At 31.9% G+C, this 18,421-nt stretch overlaps 1 protein-coding gene across 1 annotated transcript; it reads left to right on the plus strand.

Moving 5' to 3' along the window:
- The first annotated feature begins 13,743 nt into the window (after positions 1-13,743).
- On the plus strand, positions 13,744-14,941 carry LOC21389803 (transcription factor bHLH148). The gene is given in 2 exon segments (XM_024171846.1): positions 13,744-14,437; positions 14,439-14,941. Coding segments are annotated over 2 exon segments (642 nt in total). The 5' UTR covers positions 13,744-14,063; the 3' UTR covers positions 14,707-14,941.
- The last annotated feature ends 3,480 nt before the right edge of the window (positions 14,942-18,421 follow it).

An 18,421-nucleotide genomic window follows, 5' to 3' on the forward strand; every position in this document is an offset into this window, starting at 1 on the left:
CAATTGGAAATAATTACGAGCAATATGAATACTACTTTTTGTTTAAATATTGTCGATTTTCCCTCATGACTAACTAATTACTAGCTAGAATATATGTGTTACATGTGTCTGAGTGTACTGTAAATTTGTGGAGCCTGCCCTAACGCAAAGATTAAGGAGGCGAGTTTTAGGGTTATTTTGGCATATATGTGTACATGTTTAGGGCTTTTACGGATTTCAATTCAAGAAGAAAAGGGCAGTTCAGTGATACAAAACAGTTCCACAAAATGGATAACAGTGAAGGGCCCAAAATAATCCTGATTTTTTTTCACTTATGGAGTATAATTCTATAGTTATTGACTACTTGTTGACATTTCATGAATTTCACTTGTTGGTTCTGCACATTTTGTAAAGTTTGTCCATATTCTATTTTTCACAAAGCTTATTATCTTCTTGAAATAACTTACAGCACCTATGAGCTTCTATGCATCTCTTTTAGGTAAGTATATGTATATTACGCGGTGGATCTTGAATTTAGTATAGCTTTTAAATCTTCAATTGTTTAATGAAAATTTGCAGAATGACTCGTGACTTATTCCTTTTCACTTGCTTTAGGGACTGTGATTCTGTTTCAAGTTTATCAATAGCTGATATGTATGATTTGGCCTGTGATATGTAAAACGGGGAAATTTATAACCGTGGAATGGTCTGTAGTACAAAATTTCTTTTTAAAAAAATAAAAAATAAAAAATAAACAAAGAACAACTTATGGAGGACTGTTTTCGGTTGGAAACTGTCCTTTATAGTGTGGCAAAGTGACTATAGAAAACGGTTCTTAAGAAATCCTGTCTTCTATACTGTTACTATAGAAGACGTTTGTCACAGAAAACCGTCTTAAATACAACTACGAGAGGTGAGAAAGAAGGTGCGTAATCACCGTATGGACAACGGTTATGACTTATCATCTATTAAAAATAACGACTGTTCGGAAACCGTCTTCTATAACCTTATTACATAGACGACAGTCGTATAGAAGATGGGTTTGAACAGTCATCTATTACAAGTTTTGTTGCAGTGAGAAGATAGAATAGGTTAGAAGTTGTCTACTTTTTTTCTTTATAATGGCAAATTAGTACTGTAGTGGTTCAAAATAAACGTAACTCTCACACTATAAATGAAATATTATAAATTGTGTCCTTGTTTGTCTGCGACAATATATATATAAATATATATATATAGAGTATATTATTATGACCTTTCCTTAAGATTACAAGCTAATTCTGCAAACTAAGAAGATCTATATATCTACAACAACAAGCCAAAAGCCTGGCATATAAGACATTAACTTATATCTAATTTTTTTAAAGAGAAAATACACTAAATAGCATATTTTAAACTTGCTTTTAAAGTAAATGGCATGTTTTTTAAAATTTAGTAAATTATGGCGTATGTTAATTTTTTATTCTAAATAAAAACATTCATTACTAAATTGACCCTCTTCATAGGATTTTGTTCTTTTCTTTCTCTCACCTTAAAACAGTCGCCTCTTTTTCTACTCTCTCTCTCTCTCTTTGTGTTACCGTTTCTCTCTCCTCTCTCTCATCATCGTATGATCGTATCTACTCCAGTCGACTGTGAGAAGTCACGTGATTTCAACAGCGACGATGACTCTCTCTCTTGTGTTGTTGATCTCTCTCTCTCTCTCTCTCTCTCTCTCTCTCTCTCTCTCTCTCTCTCTCTCTCCGCGGTTTCCATAGCAGGTCAAAGTTCACTGTCGCGTCGCCCACTCTCTCTCTCTCTCTTTGTGTTACCGTTTCTCTCTCCTCTCTCTCATCATCGTATGATCGTATCTACTCCAGTCGACTGTGAGAAGTCACGTGATTTCAACAGCGACGATGACTCTCTCTCTTGTGTTGTTGATCTCTCTCTCTCTCTCTCTCTCTCTCTCTCTCTCTCTCTCTCTCTCCGCGGTTTCCATAGCAGGTCAAAGTTCACTGTCGCGTCGCCCATTTTGAAGCTTGGAGTTCACCATCGATATGCTTTGTCTATGTCGCAACCTCAGATTTACTCAGCCGTTTTCAGAGATCGAGATCCTACCGCGCCTACTAGACTTCTTCGATTCCTCTCACTCTCAGTCGTCAGAGATCAGATTTACTCAGCGTTTTCAGATATCACAAGCCAATGACGGCAAGCACCGAACGGCTGTGACGAAGCTCATCGGAGATCGTGAGCCAACCTCACCACCTAGGGTTTGTTCTCTCTCTGTATTTTGCTATTTTTATTAGAGATCTCACCGAATTTGGGTTTGGTTGTCTATTTCTGCGTGGATTTTTTTAGAAGGCATAACACGCATTGGTAGACAATGAGATGTTGATCTTGAATTTTTGTATTTTTTTTAATTTTTTCAGATATGTGTTATTTCATGTTTTAGGTTGTTTTGTACTATGATTTGGTTTTTCGTGCCAGTATTTGTATCGGATTTTTCGGGTAAATACTATATTTACCTGTAAATACTTTAGTAATCTAAGAAATACTTTATTTTCCAGTAAACACTTAAATAATTATAAAATTGAATATGCTAAGTATTGTATATACTTGAAAACACTGTAGTAGTTATAAGTTTGAATCTGGTAAATGTTGTATTTACCAGTAAATACTTTAGTAATTTCAATTATAAATACGATAAATATCGTATTTACAAGTAAATATTTTAGTAGTTACAATTTTGCATCTAGTAAATATTGTAATACTTTTAAATACTTTAGTAACTACAATTTTGAATATGGTAAATATTATATTTACATGTAAATACATTAGAAGTTACAATTTACAATTTGTGATATTTACTGGTGAATATGGTATTTACCGGTAAATACAGTGTTGAATGGCCACCGGAGTCGGTAGCGGGATCTTTAAATAAATATGATATTTACTAGTAACTACGGTATTTACTGGTAAATACAATGTTAAATGGTCGCCAAGTCGGTGTCAAATTTTTAAATAAATATGATATTTACTAGTAAACATGGTATTTACTCGTAAATACAGTATTTACTAGTAAATACAGTGTTAAACGATAGCCAAAATAAGTGCCTTAATTTTTAGATAAATATAATATTTACTAGTAAATACGATATATATTGGTAAATACAGTGTTAAATGGTCACCGAAGTCGGTGGCTAGATCTTCATGTAAATATGATATTTACTAGTAAATACGGTATTTATTGGTAAATACGATATTTATCTGTAAATGCAGCATTAAATGGTCGCCGGAGTCGGTGGTCAGCTTTACAGATAAATATGGTATTTACTAGTAAATACGATATTTACCAGTAAATATAGTATTAAACAGTTGCCAGAAAATAATCACCGAGAAATGGTCACCGGGAAACAGTCACAGATTGCCTAAAAATAGTCTCCGGCAGTCGGAGCCGGCCACCGGTCCTAACCATGGTGAACTTGATTATAATCTACCTATTTAAAAAATATGTTATAATTTACTATCTTTTAAAAATTAGATGTTTAAAGGGAGGAGTGAAGTGAAAAAGAAAATTTAGGGATATTTTTAGGTTTTTAATAATGTATAACATTACTTAAAACATCAAATTATGCTATAATTAACTATTTTTAATAAATATGTTATAATTTATTAATCACTTTACCAATTATACTATTTTCCTCCGTATTCCTTTTTCAAAAGTTGTAACTATGAGAGGTAAAATACTTTTACCCCAAAAGACTTAAATTAACTGCACAAAACTACAAGTCGTTTGTCTCTACATCGAATGAGTACTTCTCAATAAATTATACTTTGGGCAAAAACCTTGTTTGATGTCGCCTTGATCTTTTGCTCTTCTAAAGTAGACAAGCTCAATATCGGACAGAGATCTGAATTCCGATTACTTTTAATGGTCTTTTCTAAGTTTTTATAAATTATATAATCGAGTCCATCAAATAATACTCTTGCTATATTGACTTGCTCACGATCTGTATGTTGAATTATTATGTCAATATCTGAGCACCTTAAAAATTAAAAAATTAAAAAATAATAATAATAAACGAGAACAGCACAACAACATGCCGTCCACGAACGACATCGACATGTCGGGTATTCTTTAACTTAAACAACTGTCGTTTTTAATCATCTCTTCCCTTTTTATTTAATCAAATACGACGACGTGACGTTTACAACATTAGACACGTAAAGAAAGACATGTGAAGTGTACGATTATTTTCTTGTAGCTTCTTTCTTATTATATTGAAAAATAGCAGCAGATGAAAAAGTCACGTAATCTCATGTTGAGATGAACATTTATAAATTCAGTATATCAATTTTACTTAATTTATTGTTTGCTTTCTTATTACTGTCGGTTACATATAATTAGGGCGTAATAAATTCAGTATATCAATTTTACTTAATTTATTTTTTTCTTTCTTATTACTGTCGGTTACATATAATTAGGGCGTAGAATTCTTAACACATCATTTGTGCGAGTTTTTTTTTTCTTTTTTCTTTTTCTTTTTAAGAAAGTTAAGCGCGAGAAACGAGATCAATCACCATTGTTTGAGAAATCAATTTTTGTTGCACCAATTCTTCAGCCTGATTTTAGTGCTTACATACTTAAACATTTTATGTTCTTCATTAGGTCAATTATAGATCATTCCCAAACAACACCTGAAATTTACAAAGTACCAGTGCACTTAACTAATAAAACTAACTAAAATGTTCGGTACTCATATCGCTGGTAATTAGTTATATTCTTGTATGTTTTAACATGCTAATCTCATTTTCTTAAATGTAATACATGAGCACCAAGCAAAGTCTGTGGGTCGTTTATACCTTCAAGTATAATTAACGAAGAAGAATTAATGTGAAAAATTAGAGCCTCCAATTAAACAGAATATCTATGTGTAGGTTCCTATTAGGGGAGTAGTGTTTCTGAAGTGACAAGATAAGAAGCCAATTGTCAAATTAGATTGACATAAAAGTGACTAACAGTTCAAAATCCACTTGAATCGAACAAATTATGTCCCTGATCATATATATATATATATATATATATATATATAATCAAAGACTAAAATCTAGCTATAAAGACGAAGATTTTGTGCTATGCCTGAAATTTTGCAATTTGTATTGACATGATAGAGATGAAACGAGACATTTAAGCTGTGAATATGGGGATACTCTTACGGACATTGGTTGTGTTTCACATTAAAAAAGGTATCTATATATGTGTCAAACCTATGCAGTTAGGGCTAAGTGATCTTGTGGTGTCTTTTACAAAATAAATCAATTATATAGTTTGATTTTATGCAACTTGTGTCACTTTTAAGTGGCTTTTTTTCACATGATTTAAAGGGAATTTCTAGACTATTCTTGCTTTATGTAAATAATTTAATTTGTCATGGACCATGAACGTACTTACTTATCTGCGTGGAATAGAGGAGAATTTTGTGATGGATTATAAAAATTTAAAAATTCATTTTATGAATAAGAATATTTCTCATACAATTTTGTTTCTGTTTCTACGTTCAAGAAGGGAAAAAAATGTGTAGTCAAATCTAGTGCAGTAATATTGTAAGGAAGTCTCCTGATATCTTTCAGAAAACAAATCAATTGAGATTTTACAAAATTGAATCATTAATTAGGTGCTTGTTACATGATTTAAAGGGGATTTTTTGGATATTCTTGCTTTGTGTGAATAGATGAATTTGTAAATATGGACCATGGATGTTCTTTTCTACCATCTTCCACAAATTATATTATGTGGAGGGCACTCTTGATTTAGCTAAAGTCGACACTAATAATTACAACAACGATTTCACAAAAGCTAAGCATGGACCATATGATCTTGCGGTTATTGCAAGAATTATAACCAAAAAAAAAAAAAAAAATTTGCATCCTTTTCATTGGTTGCTCGGCTTTGTTTTTATCTAGAAGAAGAGAACTAAAAACTTTGACTTTACAGTTGGTGTTTATAAGATCGACATTTTTAAAAACGTTTGTTAATTAGAAAAAATGTATACTAAATAATATAAAGGCTATATTTATGGTTTTGATTAAAAAAATTTTGGACAGTTCAAAACTCTTCGAAAAATTATTCAAAAAACACTTTAAAAGCTTTTAGACTCAGTAAACCAAAAACACCTCTATATTGTAGTACCAAACAATCCAATGATATCTCTTGTAAAAGTGATTTTGAGGATTTAAAGTACCAAATTCTAGCTAGCTCGACATTGGCTTTGCCACTTTCACCCTATTTTTACCACTTGGTATCTCTATCCATAAGCATGCTCTTTCATCAAAATATCTACTAATTATTAGTGGGCCTCACAAGAATAATATTAGCTCTAAATAGCTTTTTTTTTTTTACAATATCTCTATGACCATTAATTTAATCCTGAATTCCTGAGGAACTCAGCTTGTTTTTACATATAAAAGCTAGAAGCACGTGCTTGGTTGAGCTTGAAAGGCATTTTAAAAAAATGTCTCTAAATACGGAATGGAAAACAGCCTGTTCTCCAAAACTTCTAAAACCCTTTTTTTTTTCCTTTTCGTAATTTTAAAAAAACTGTTTAAACATTAGACTAGTCCGAAGTTAATTATGTTGGAATAAAGTAGTTCGTATAGCTGGCAAAATATGTTCATGAAATTAATCTAACAATTTATCACTATATGCGCTACTAATAATAGTTTTTCATATACCTCATAGGACAAAAAGACTTTTCTGCTTTGAGATCTTAGGTTTTTGGGGCAAATTTAAAGGAAATTGATGAATTAAAATAGGACAAGAAAAATGCTTTTGAAAATAAAAGGACTTGTCTACTTAAGGCTCCTAAGTGGAAATGATTCAAATAGTAAAAGTAGTCGAGCTATCACAAAGATTGCCCCTTTATTTGTTATGACTTTTGTTAGTTCTGAAATATATTAGTTATTCCTTTGATTGAACCTTAACCTTAATTCTTTTTAGTTTATTTTTTTAATAAATTTGAGTGCATAGTTTGTTTAGGTGTCGTTATAACTTATTCAATATAAAACACACATTGTTTTTAGTAGTGACACCTACCAAGCAGGAATAGGACACGATCATAGCCAAAACCAATCCAAGTATTATTGATTGAAAGGTTTTATAGAGAGAGAGTCATGTGTTTGGTTCATCTTCACCACCCAAAATATTGTTTAGTAGTGACACCTATCAAGCAGGAATAGTACATGATCATAGTCAAAACTAATTTCAAAAATGTCAGTATTATTTTTTTATCACTCTTTTTATCATTTTTTGTATTTATTATTTAACACGTGAAATTTATTACTATTTAAATTAAAAATAAAATAATAAAATTTACGTGCCATAAATACAAAAAATGACAACAACAAAAAAAAAGTATTTCTCAAATCAATCCACAAGTATTATTGATTGAAAGGTTTGAGAGAGAGAGAGAGAGAGAGAGAGATTCATGTGTTTGGATCATCTTCACCACCCAAAATGGTGTTGTTTATTGGGCTCTTTTCCTTTTGTGTCCGTCATAGGGGAGGCAATCTCTGTGAGAGGCATAATAATGCCTTGCGGGTGTTTTTAGTTTTTCAAAGAATTCTTTAAGGTTTCCCAATAATATAATGCCATGTCCCTTTGGTCAGTTTGTATGGGTATCCACATGGTTACCATGATTTTGGTGAGAACATGAGGATTAGGTTCATGATTACCAATAAACTTATTTGACAAAATTAACATGGCAAATCATAATCATATGCATATACTACAAGGCATTTGGGTCCTTTTTTTTATTTATCCTATGTTAATTTGTCATGTGATGTCATTTCCGTTGTTTGTCCAATATCTCTCTTTCTTTTTTGGAAATTTTTTTTTTTTCAAAACCCTTTTTCTATCTTGAATGAATGTTTTGTCCGTTGAACTTGGTATGGAATTAACTCTAGCTTGTCAGAGTCATTTATAGAGACCTTTTCCCAAAAAGAAAAGAAAAAATTTAAAAAAAAAAACTCATAAAGGTAAAAGAAATGTCGTTTAATAAATGACTGAAGAAACAACTAAATGACATATTTGAATTCAACACTCAAAACATTGCCTAAGCCTTTAAACTTTGCAATAAATAAGCGTATATATATATATAGACACACACAAATATATATATATATATATACACACAAAAACAAAAAAGAGAAAAGAAAATAATAAATGTATATCGTTTCAAAGGACCAACGGGCTGTTTGTGGATATATATACACACACATATTGTTAAAAGAGTGTCTCATTGACTCATTGTAATTTATAGGAATGTATTTAAATAATAAAATAAAAGATTTAACGTTACAAGCATATATTATCTTTGGCACTAAATATTGAATGAATAAATATCTATTTCTAGTTCTGTTGTTATATATAAGCAAGAGAGAAGAGTTTCAAGGAAATGTGGAGCATAATATTATAACTGTCGACACCTCAGAAAAGGCAGAAAATTCCAAAAAAAACCCAACAAATACAAAAACAAAGCCGGAGATAGAAAAGTGCCAGAGAACAACCCACATTGCACATGCAATTTTCTTTTGTTTATCATTTCTTTTCTGGATAATCACCACCCAATAATCATTGCACGGAATGAAAACAAATATTGTGCTGGGCCCACCTAACCCAGTCAATTAGTGGAAGCCAACATCAACCATCCATCCAATCATCACCTGACACATCATCCCGCCTACAATTATTTGCCCTTATATTTTGAATAAAATATTATGACCCAAAAAGTTTAGAACTATGTTAAATATTCCATGAGATGATATTACCAATTACATAACGCATTGTGTTAATGACATATTATCCTCAGTCTAGATTTTGAATTTCCCTGTACCTAAACTTAAAAAATTGCAAATAATATCTTGTTATAAATTGAGAACTTTTCATAGTAAATAGTATATATTTTTTAATGTTATATCTGACTAAAATAAAATCAAAATAATAAAAAAAGGTTTGCGAAAGTAACATAATTTGATACATATTATGGTTTAAAACAATATTCTATTTTATTTGTAGGTAATTAATTTTTTTCATACTCTAACGAGGAATTTTAATATCAATTATAATAATGTTACTACTATTTGGAGTCAAATGGTAAAATATAAACAGTTGATCATCTAGGTTTCCCTTTCATTGTCCAGGTGTTCTGTCTAAATTGTATTCATATAAGAAACGTATATTGCTCATTGACAATTAGTCAAAGCTCAAGTTGATAATTTAAAAATTCTTCTAGAAAAAAAAGGTGATAATTTAAGAAGTTATTGAAGGGGTTCCAGTAACACCAATGAGGTAAGAGTTGTGACATTGTCATTTCTTGCCATTGTCAAATAGAATATTAGCCTATCTGTCATCAGCTATATGTAATACAGTTTAGATGTTAAATGTAGCTAAAAAAGTTAAGCAAAAAGGACAGACTCTCAGCATTTTGGCTGGTCAATAATATATATATATATATATATATATATATATCAATAAGCTTGAGGATAATTATGGATAGGAAATAAAAGAATATTCTAATACACATCTCACACGCATCAACGTAAAGTAAATGTAAATATATATATATATATATTCGTAACTCGTTACAGTATTTTTTTTAAAAAAAATACTTATAAATTAAAAATAATTTTAAATTATGATTCTAAATTTATAAATTAAATATTTTGTGATATGAGGAAAAAAAACTAAAAACTACAGGGAAGTTTTCATTTTTAATTGTTAAATTTGTATTGACAATGGTCAATTTTGTATTATTTTTTTATTTTGATTTGATTGTAATTAGATATGTCGGTAAAAATGCGTCCTATTAGTAGAACCATCAGAATGAAAGACTAATTACATATTGTAATTCCGTAGCAGGTTTACTTTTGCAAGTTCATGCACAATAATCAATCTTAGGTGACAAAATTTGAACTATTATTAGACAACTGACGAGACTTTATCTCACGCCTAGGTTATGGCTTAAATGATAAGATATTGACCACTGAACCAATTTCATTGCATGCTTTAGTTAAACTAATTGGACAAATTAGAAGAAGAAGAAGAATTACCGAACATCACAACAAGTATTAAGCATTGTTAAACATGTACATTTTGTTTTTTATTAAATCATACACTAAAATACGATCATGTAAGAATATCCAATATAATTAAGTTCATACTAATATCGGCGCTAAAAGTCTGTGATTAAACAACACTCACTAAATGAAAAACATTATTATTAGTTGCGCAATTCTATAGTAGAGTTAAAAAAAAAATCAAAATTCTATCGATAAAATACAAAATATTAACTCACAAGATCACATCAGAATCATATCGATATATAAGAAGACGTTTGGTTCATGAATTAAAATCATGTGATTAGAACCATTTTTTATTTGCGTGTATTTTTTGTGAGAGAACACACTATAGCGAACCATGAACCATGATTCAAATCATAGTTTGAATCATCCAACCAAACATCAAATAATTTACTGAAGTCTCATGATTAGAGCGATAGATTTTAAAGCAGCACTAGAGATGTCAATTAGGTTGGTGCCGTCTATCGAGTATGATGGCACAACACGAAAGTTTTTTTGCTGAGCACAACATAACAAAATTATTATGAGCTAGGTTAAACACTACATGAGCTAGTGGGTCGTGCTGGCTCATAATTTTAAGCATGTAGGTGTGACACAACACGATAATAAGTACGAACACGACACAAATCATTGAACACGATGGACCGACATGACGAATATAACTTTTTTCATGTTTACTATATAATTTTTATATTAATGTTACATTATTTTTCAATAATTCAAAAAATTATATTTCCACAAAAATAGAATTAATTCTTTTGACTGTAAAGAAATTAAATGATTTGCATTGATTTTCTTCATTTTCACAATGGTAATAATTAACAAAATTAAATGTGATTGATTTATCTCATATCATAATATAATATATTTGTTGCTTATATTTAGTACATTTGACGATTGATATTCTCAAATCTTATTTCAACGGTTCTTTTTTAATTGCATGTTTATATGTGATTCTTATAATCGGTCTATATATACCAATCTCATCTATGCTTTACGTACAATATTATATATGTTTATTCTCTTTAAAAAAATGAAATTATATTTTTATTTGAACTATTTTTTTTTTTAAAAACAAAATTGTTCAAAAAATTAGTCTGCATCATACAAAAAATAAATTAAAACAACTCAATCGTCCAAATTACTAACCCAAAAGTCCATTATGCTTAGCATAATAAAAGCACGAACATGATAAGATACAAGCATGAATGTGCTTGGAACTATGAGCCGAGTCGGATCTATGATTTTAAATCTTGAGTTGGCACAAACACGACACAGATTTTAGTGAGTGAGATAGTGGTGGAACTTCGGGTGGCGGGCTTGTCCGAAGTCCGAAAATTTTTAGGCTCGGCGGGCAGACACCATTTCTGTCCGTCCACCCTAATTATCCGGACTCGGGCTCGGGTAACCTGAGGAAAACTCTTCCCGGCAGCCCGCCGTTGGTGGGGGAACTGTGACCGCCGGCCGGCGTTTTTTATTTTATTTTCCACCGTAACCCGAAGCCCGATTTTTTTGCCCAAAATTCCAAAAGTAGCTAGTTTTTTGAATTTGCCCGACCCGATCCCACCTTTTCACCGTTAACCTGAATTTTGCCCAAATTTTGAATGCAACGGCTACATTTTGCCCGACCCGATCCGCTGCCAGCCTACCTGACTCCAACGGCTCTTTTTTTTTTTTACCGTTGTCCGGGTTGCCCGAACCCGACTCGACCCGCCAAAAAATGAAGTTACCGTTGGAGTTGAATTTTTTAGGGAAAATTTTTTTTTTTCAAGCCAAAAAATTCCCTATAAATACCCAACTCCCCCAACCATTTTTCTCACCCAAAAACTCTCATCCTCTCTTAATTTCTCTCGATCTCTCTTAATCTCTCTCAAATCTCTCTCGATCTTTCTTAATCTCTCTCAAAGCGCTCTTGATCTCTCTTATTTCTCATAATGGATTCTTTCGGATATGGTGGTGATATTCCCGTTGATGCCCAACTGAACATTGAAGAAGGATAATTTCCTACTAATGTTTTTCAAACGCAGGAATCGCAAACACCAGAAGGAGCTGCTGAGGAAACTGCAAATCCGAGCCATGGTGGACGTACTAGACGTCGTAGACCTCGTGGTCGTAACGATGGTGGGCGTGGAGGATAGGCAAGTGGAAGTACTAGTGTAGTGTTGCAAGTTTCAAGAAGAAATGCAAGCACACCTCAATAGTTTAGGAGCACTTCAACACATTCGAGGAGGTCGACAATAACGGTATCATTAAATACATAGCTCAATGCAAATATTGTTGTGACAAATTACAAGGTAACACTATTCACGACACAACATACTTGAGATCAACACTTACACGATTCAATTTCCCCGGCAAGCCAAAAATGGATCGACGAATTTAATAGATTAACTTTTAATTTTGAAGACAATCCTTCAGCTTCAAATTAAATTCTATTATTGTAATTTGTAAATATTTATTTACTTTGTACAATGTTATTGTAATCTTGTATAAACTTTGTAAGTTCGTCAAATTTGTAATTCGTCCCAGAATGATTGCACTCTTTTTTTCTTACCAAGTTTTTATCCCAATTGGGTTTTTCTTGGTAAAATTTTTAACGAGATAATCATGAATTACAAATTTAAAAATTAATAAATAAATATCTTTTTATATAGTTCGTGTTCATTTCAAATTTCAAATTGCAACATCCCTTATAATTTTTACAATAAATAACTTAAAAATCATTTATATACATACCATATACAATTAGTAAATAAAATTATATATAATATATATAATAGTATATAAATGCAGCCAAAACCTACCCAAAGCCCGTCCATGGCCTTCTTCGAGTCGAGTCGAGCAGCCCGAAAATTCAGGCTCTGACGGGCTCAGTCATCGGGTAAAAATTTAAAATTTTCTATGGTCGCGGGCGGCCTGTCCAAAATTTCAGCACTAGAGTCAGACCAAACATGATATGAAACACGTATGAACTTAGTTAATTATGGACTGAATCGGCACAACACAACACATCTGACATCTCTAACGGCAGTTACATATTAGCTTTTTCTATATGAAAGTTCAACTTTTGTGTTGTCACAATCAATAGGTAATAAATATCAACACTATTTTTTCAATTAATAACAAATCTTTTTTTTAAATTGGAAAAAAATCTTTAGTAAATGTATGAGAAAATATAACAATCTGACCAAATCTAATAAAAATCTGATTATGTTTCACCACTTTAGTATTTTTATTTTTTTACATTTTTGAAAATATATTTTTTATATTCTACAATAAAAATCTCCATTCTAATAATAAAAGATTAAAATCTTTACGGTCGAATAAATTATTTAATTTTATAAAAAAATTAATTTAATAATTAAAAATAACTATTATTCACTAATAACGTAAAATAGCAAACTACACGGTAAAAATTTTCGAGAAAGTTATACGGTGATAATTTGCGAGGAATAAATCGCATCTTTTTCTAGTGTAGAAAGCAATTGATAACTACAGGGGAATCATCCTGATTCCGAGCCACCAATAAGGCTCGAACCCATGGCCATCCAAAAGAAGAGAAATGTATATGTGTGTGAGCAATGAGCATTACTTTTTTATTATTTATAAACCCAAACGACGCCTTCTTTCTTTTCATTCCTTTATTTTCATTTCACTCCCCCACCGTTTCTCTCTCCTCTTTCTCTCTCTCTCAACCTTCATCATATTCATCCATACGCCACTCCCTCAACCAACTCCGTTCCGTTTATCCCCTCTCTCTCTCTCTCTCTCTCTCTCTCTAAAACTGTCTCATTTATTTCATCTAAATAGGTGATCAATCACTCTTCATCTCTAATTCTCTATCTCTCCTAATCTAATCTCTAATTTATCTTCTACTTCTTCTGTCATCTTTGAAGAACGGGGTTTTTGGAGAGATAGAGAGAAACAGAGATTCGGAATCTGGTATTGGATCGGATCCGACGGTGGAGATGGCCACCCCATCATCTCTGATTTCTTCTTCCAATCCCGTAACGAACACCGATCGCCCGCAGAGAAAGAAACTCAGAAAGAAGAAAACTTTCCCGCTAGCCAAACAGGACCACGCCGATTTGGCGCGTCAAGCTCAGACCTGGAAGTCCGAGGCGCAACAGCAAATCTACTCCTCTAAACTCCTCAAGGCCCTCAGCCACGTCACCATTGGCGGCGACGGCGGCGGCCCACCGCCGGCGCCGCGGCGGGGAAGAGCCGTGCGGGAGGCGGCGGATAGAGCCTTGGCCGTGACTGCTAAGGGGCGCACGCGCTGGAGCCGAGCCATTCTGACGAACCGGCTCAAGCTGAAGTTCAGGAAGCAGAAGAGACAGAGGGTACCGGACCGGGAGTAGCCGGTCGACGAGGAAGCCGAGAGTGAGCGTTTACCGGTTAAAGGGGAAGAATTTGCCGGCTGTGCAGAAGAAAGTCCGTGTTCTTGGCCGGTTGGTTCCCGGTTGCCGGAAACAGCCTCTTCCGGTTATTCTTGAGGAAGCCACCGATTACATAGCGGCTCTGGAGATGCAAGTCCGAACCATGTCGGCTCTCGCGGAGCTTCTCTCCGGCGGCTCAAGCTCCGGCTCCGGCTCCGCGCCGACAACTTGAGTATTTATTTTTATTTTTCATATATTTTTTAAAAAAAATTTATTTTCTGTTTTTTTTTTTTTTTTATTATGTTTTCTCTCCTCTTCAGTAATTTCTCTGTTAAATACAAGTTCTCTACTATCTAGATTCTACCCTCTTTTCTTATTTTTTCTTTTTAAGTAATTTTATCTCATACTTCGTTGAGAGATATCATCAAAGTAGTCAACGCAAATCTGAGTTTGTATAATAACTAAATTGTGAAATTCCATTTTCCTTATTTTTCTATTTTGTTTTTTGTTTTATTAGTTGGCTGTTATATTTCTCCGATTTATTTACCCGCTTTGTATTATTAATGACCTGTTTAATTTATTAATTTAATTTTTAATTTAAATTAAAATATTTTTAAAATTTTTTATTATAATAAAATTTAAATAAGTAAAATAAACAGGACAACTACTTCAATTTATAATATTTTTGTTTTCAGCCGTCCAGACCGATTATAAATTTTTAATCAATACCCATTCGAGATTTGGAATTATGCCAATTTTCACCGAATGTAACGATGAGATTGCGTGGTATTCAGAAAAAACATACTTTTGTTTTACTCAACTAGAAGTGAATAGGAAACAACTTCTAGTATTTTTATTTATCTTTATCCGAACCCCTTTTTTTTTCCCCCTCAAAAGGAAGAGAATTTTACCTAGAGAAGGGGTAGTATAAAAGACTTTTTTGAGTACTTGTGAAGAGGGTCAATTTTGGGTTTAGTTGAAAGTAGCCAATGGGGGTGATTGGAGGAGGGGTTGGATTTGGTCGTATCTGAGTTTGCACAAAGTTGCAGAAAGCTCAAAGGCACATTAATGAGTGTTAGAGGGTACATAGTCATGTGGGGTGTTGACCCACCATGAATGAGCTTCTGTATACAAACATTATAATCCCATATTTTGATTGTTTGGTAGTGCAATATATAATAATTTGATAATTTTTCGGTAGTCCGAATTATCTCAAGTTTTAACGGTTAGATACGATAAAATCACATTAGAAAAATGGTAAAAAATAGATCAATATGAAAAGCTTAAGAAAGTATATAGGCCAATTTTTAGTTATAAAAATTAATAGATTATAACTTGTCAAGTTATGGTTCATAACCAGATAAGTTATAGACAAACTTGTCAAGTAATGGTTCATAGCCAGACAAGTTATAGACAAAAATCGTGAATTATGGACAATAACTTGTCAAGTTATGGTTCATAACCGGACAAGTTACGGACGAAAACAGTAATTTCGCCTATTTATTAACTTATGTAAATTATTAACCTATTAATTTTAATTCATCTCAAATCTTGACATATTTTCCTCTTTCTCCCTACAAAGAATATATATAAAAGATAAATTCTAATAAGATCTTATGATTAAAAAATAAGATACTATGATATTTTATTTTTTCAGGAGTTATTAAAGAAATTCTCATATAATTTTTATGATACTCATCACTTTATAGAACTTTTTAAGTCGTTGATAATAATAATGACACGTGTCATTATACAAAATAAGAATTACAGGATAAGAATTATGAATGTTTTAATGTGTTTGTTGTATGCAATTAATATACATGTCTTAGCACATTATTACATAAAAAAAAAATATGAAATTAAAACTAATTAAGAGATACACATAGGACGGTTTAAAGTAAAACTAAAGATATAAGCTATTCTTTTGTGACCTATCATAATATTCTAAAAAAAGAAAAAAAAAATAAACATTCATTTTTGTTAGTTTGGACAAAGAGATGGAAGATAGATGTAGGACAGTCGCCCCTTAAAAGGGTCACTCTCAAGAGTTTGAAAGGTTGACATGTGTCCTGTGTCAAACTTAGGACCAAACCTTTGCTTTGAGCCAAGCGCTCTCTCTCTCTCTCTCTCTAATGAGTGATGAGGTCCCAATTTGTTTTGAGGTACCATCGCACACGGGTGCTTGGGTTTCATCACTATCAGCTTTGATTGCTCTTCAAGACTAGGCACTTGGTTTGAATAGTACTGGACACTAGTCTAGAGAACCACTTACATATATATATATATATATATATATATATATTGTTGAAAGAAGGAGATAAATAGATCAAAAGATTTGAGATGAATTAAAATTAATAGGCCAATAGTTTACATAAGTTAATAAATAGGTTAAATTACTGTTTTCGTCCATAACTAGTCTGGTTATGAACCATAACTTGACAAGTTATTGTCCATAATTATCCATAACTTGTCTGGCTTTGAACCATAACTTGACAAGTTTATTCATAACTTATCTGGTTATGAATCATAACTTAATAAGTTATGGCCTATTAATTTCTATAACTAAAAATTAGCCTATATACTTTCTTAAGCTTTTCATATTGGCCTATTTTCTACTATTTCCCTATATTGTTTAAGAGAGTTGCTCCCATAACTCAATCTATTTGTATGACAATTTCTCACTATTTACGAGTGCGAGTGCATTTAGTTGGTGAATTAATATGGTTCGGATCATAATTTGTGATTTATTATAATGTTTTCTTTCACACAAAAATACACGTAAATTAAAAATAATTCTGAATCATAATTATGAATTCATAAACCAAATGTTCACAAAATTTAATTTTATATTAAATTAAAAATGTATATATAATAAATAATTTTTAATACAGATTGTACAGTTAAAAAAATAAATTTTTGTCAAAAAAAAAAAAAAAAAAACTCTTTATCGTTCAACAATATTATTGATGTTTTCCTTAAGATTTCAGATTTGAAAGAATAGCTACTGCACAATGGCACGTCAGATTGTTCTTTCATTTCAATATGTGGCGCATCCTAACCCATGTGGCTTATTTGAGGCTGACCCTTTTCCCCCTACCCAAAAAGAAAAAGAAAACAAATCAGAAAAGGAAATAAAATAAATTTAGCTGATGAAGCGTGAAATTTGCTTCCACGGAACTTGAAATCACTACCTTCCCTAACCAAAGGGTCTTATGGGCATGATATGAGAAAACTTGTGACGGGAAAAGGAAAATCAACTTGTTGGTTTTATTTGCCTTGAGATTTTTACGGTAGGGTATAAATTATGGATCGGTTAGATTTGTATCAAATTTTATCAATTTAAAGTGTGTATACCTCGTTCATTTCACCGATTCGAATTTTCAGTTTTAAGTTTTTACAATAAAAAGTTATCATAAAATATCACATCTAATTTTTTTTACTACAGTGAAAGCTCTAAAAAAATATTACATCTCAGTTCGAATTGAAAACTCGAATCTGCGAAGTGAACGAGGCCATATATTTTGATATGATTGTGATTAAATCTAACATCAAAAACCATACATTGAAAAAATCCATTAAGGTAAAATAGGAGGTAAAGTAGGGCAATAATATCTAATAATCTTGCTTATATCATGCTGCGTAAGTAAAAAAGGGCATCTCATGGTTTTAAGTGGTGGTAGTTAAATGGTTGGGACTAGATGGTTTAAGAATTAAGGAACTATATACATATCCTTGAATCCGACAATCAACTGCAAAATTCCTTTATGAGCAAGTACTTCCAAAGGTTTACATCACCCACCAAATTGGGTACCAAATTTAACAATCTGCTTCATTATAAGCCAAAAGTAATTCGTATAGAATCATCAATAGTTAATATACCACCCATCTCATTTCCTAAAAAGTACATGAAAAACAAAAAAGTAAAAAAAAAAAAAAATATATATATA

Source organism: Morus notabilis, unplaced genomic scaffold (assembly GCF_000414095.1).
Source record: "Morus notabilis unplaced genomic scaffold, ASM41409v2 Scaffold647, whole genome shotgun sequence".
Taxonomy (NCBI): domain Eukaryota; kingdom Viridiplantae; phylum Streptophyta; class Magnoliopsida; order Rosales; family Moraceae; genus Morus; species Morus notabilis.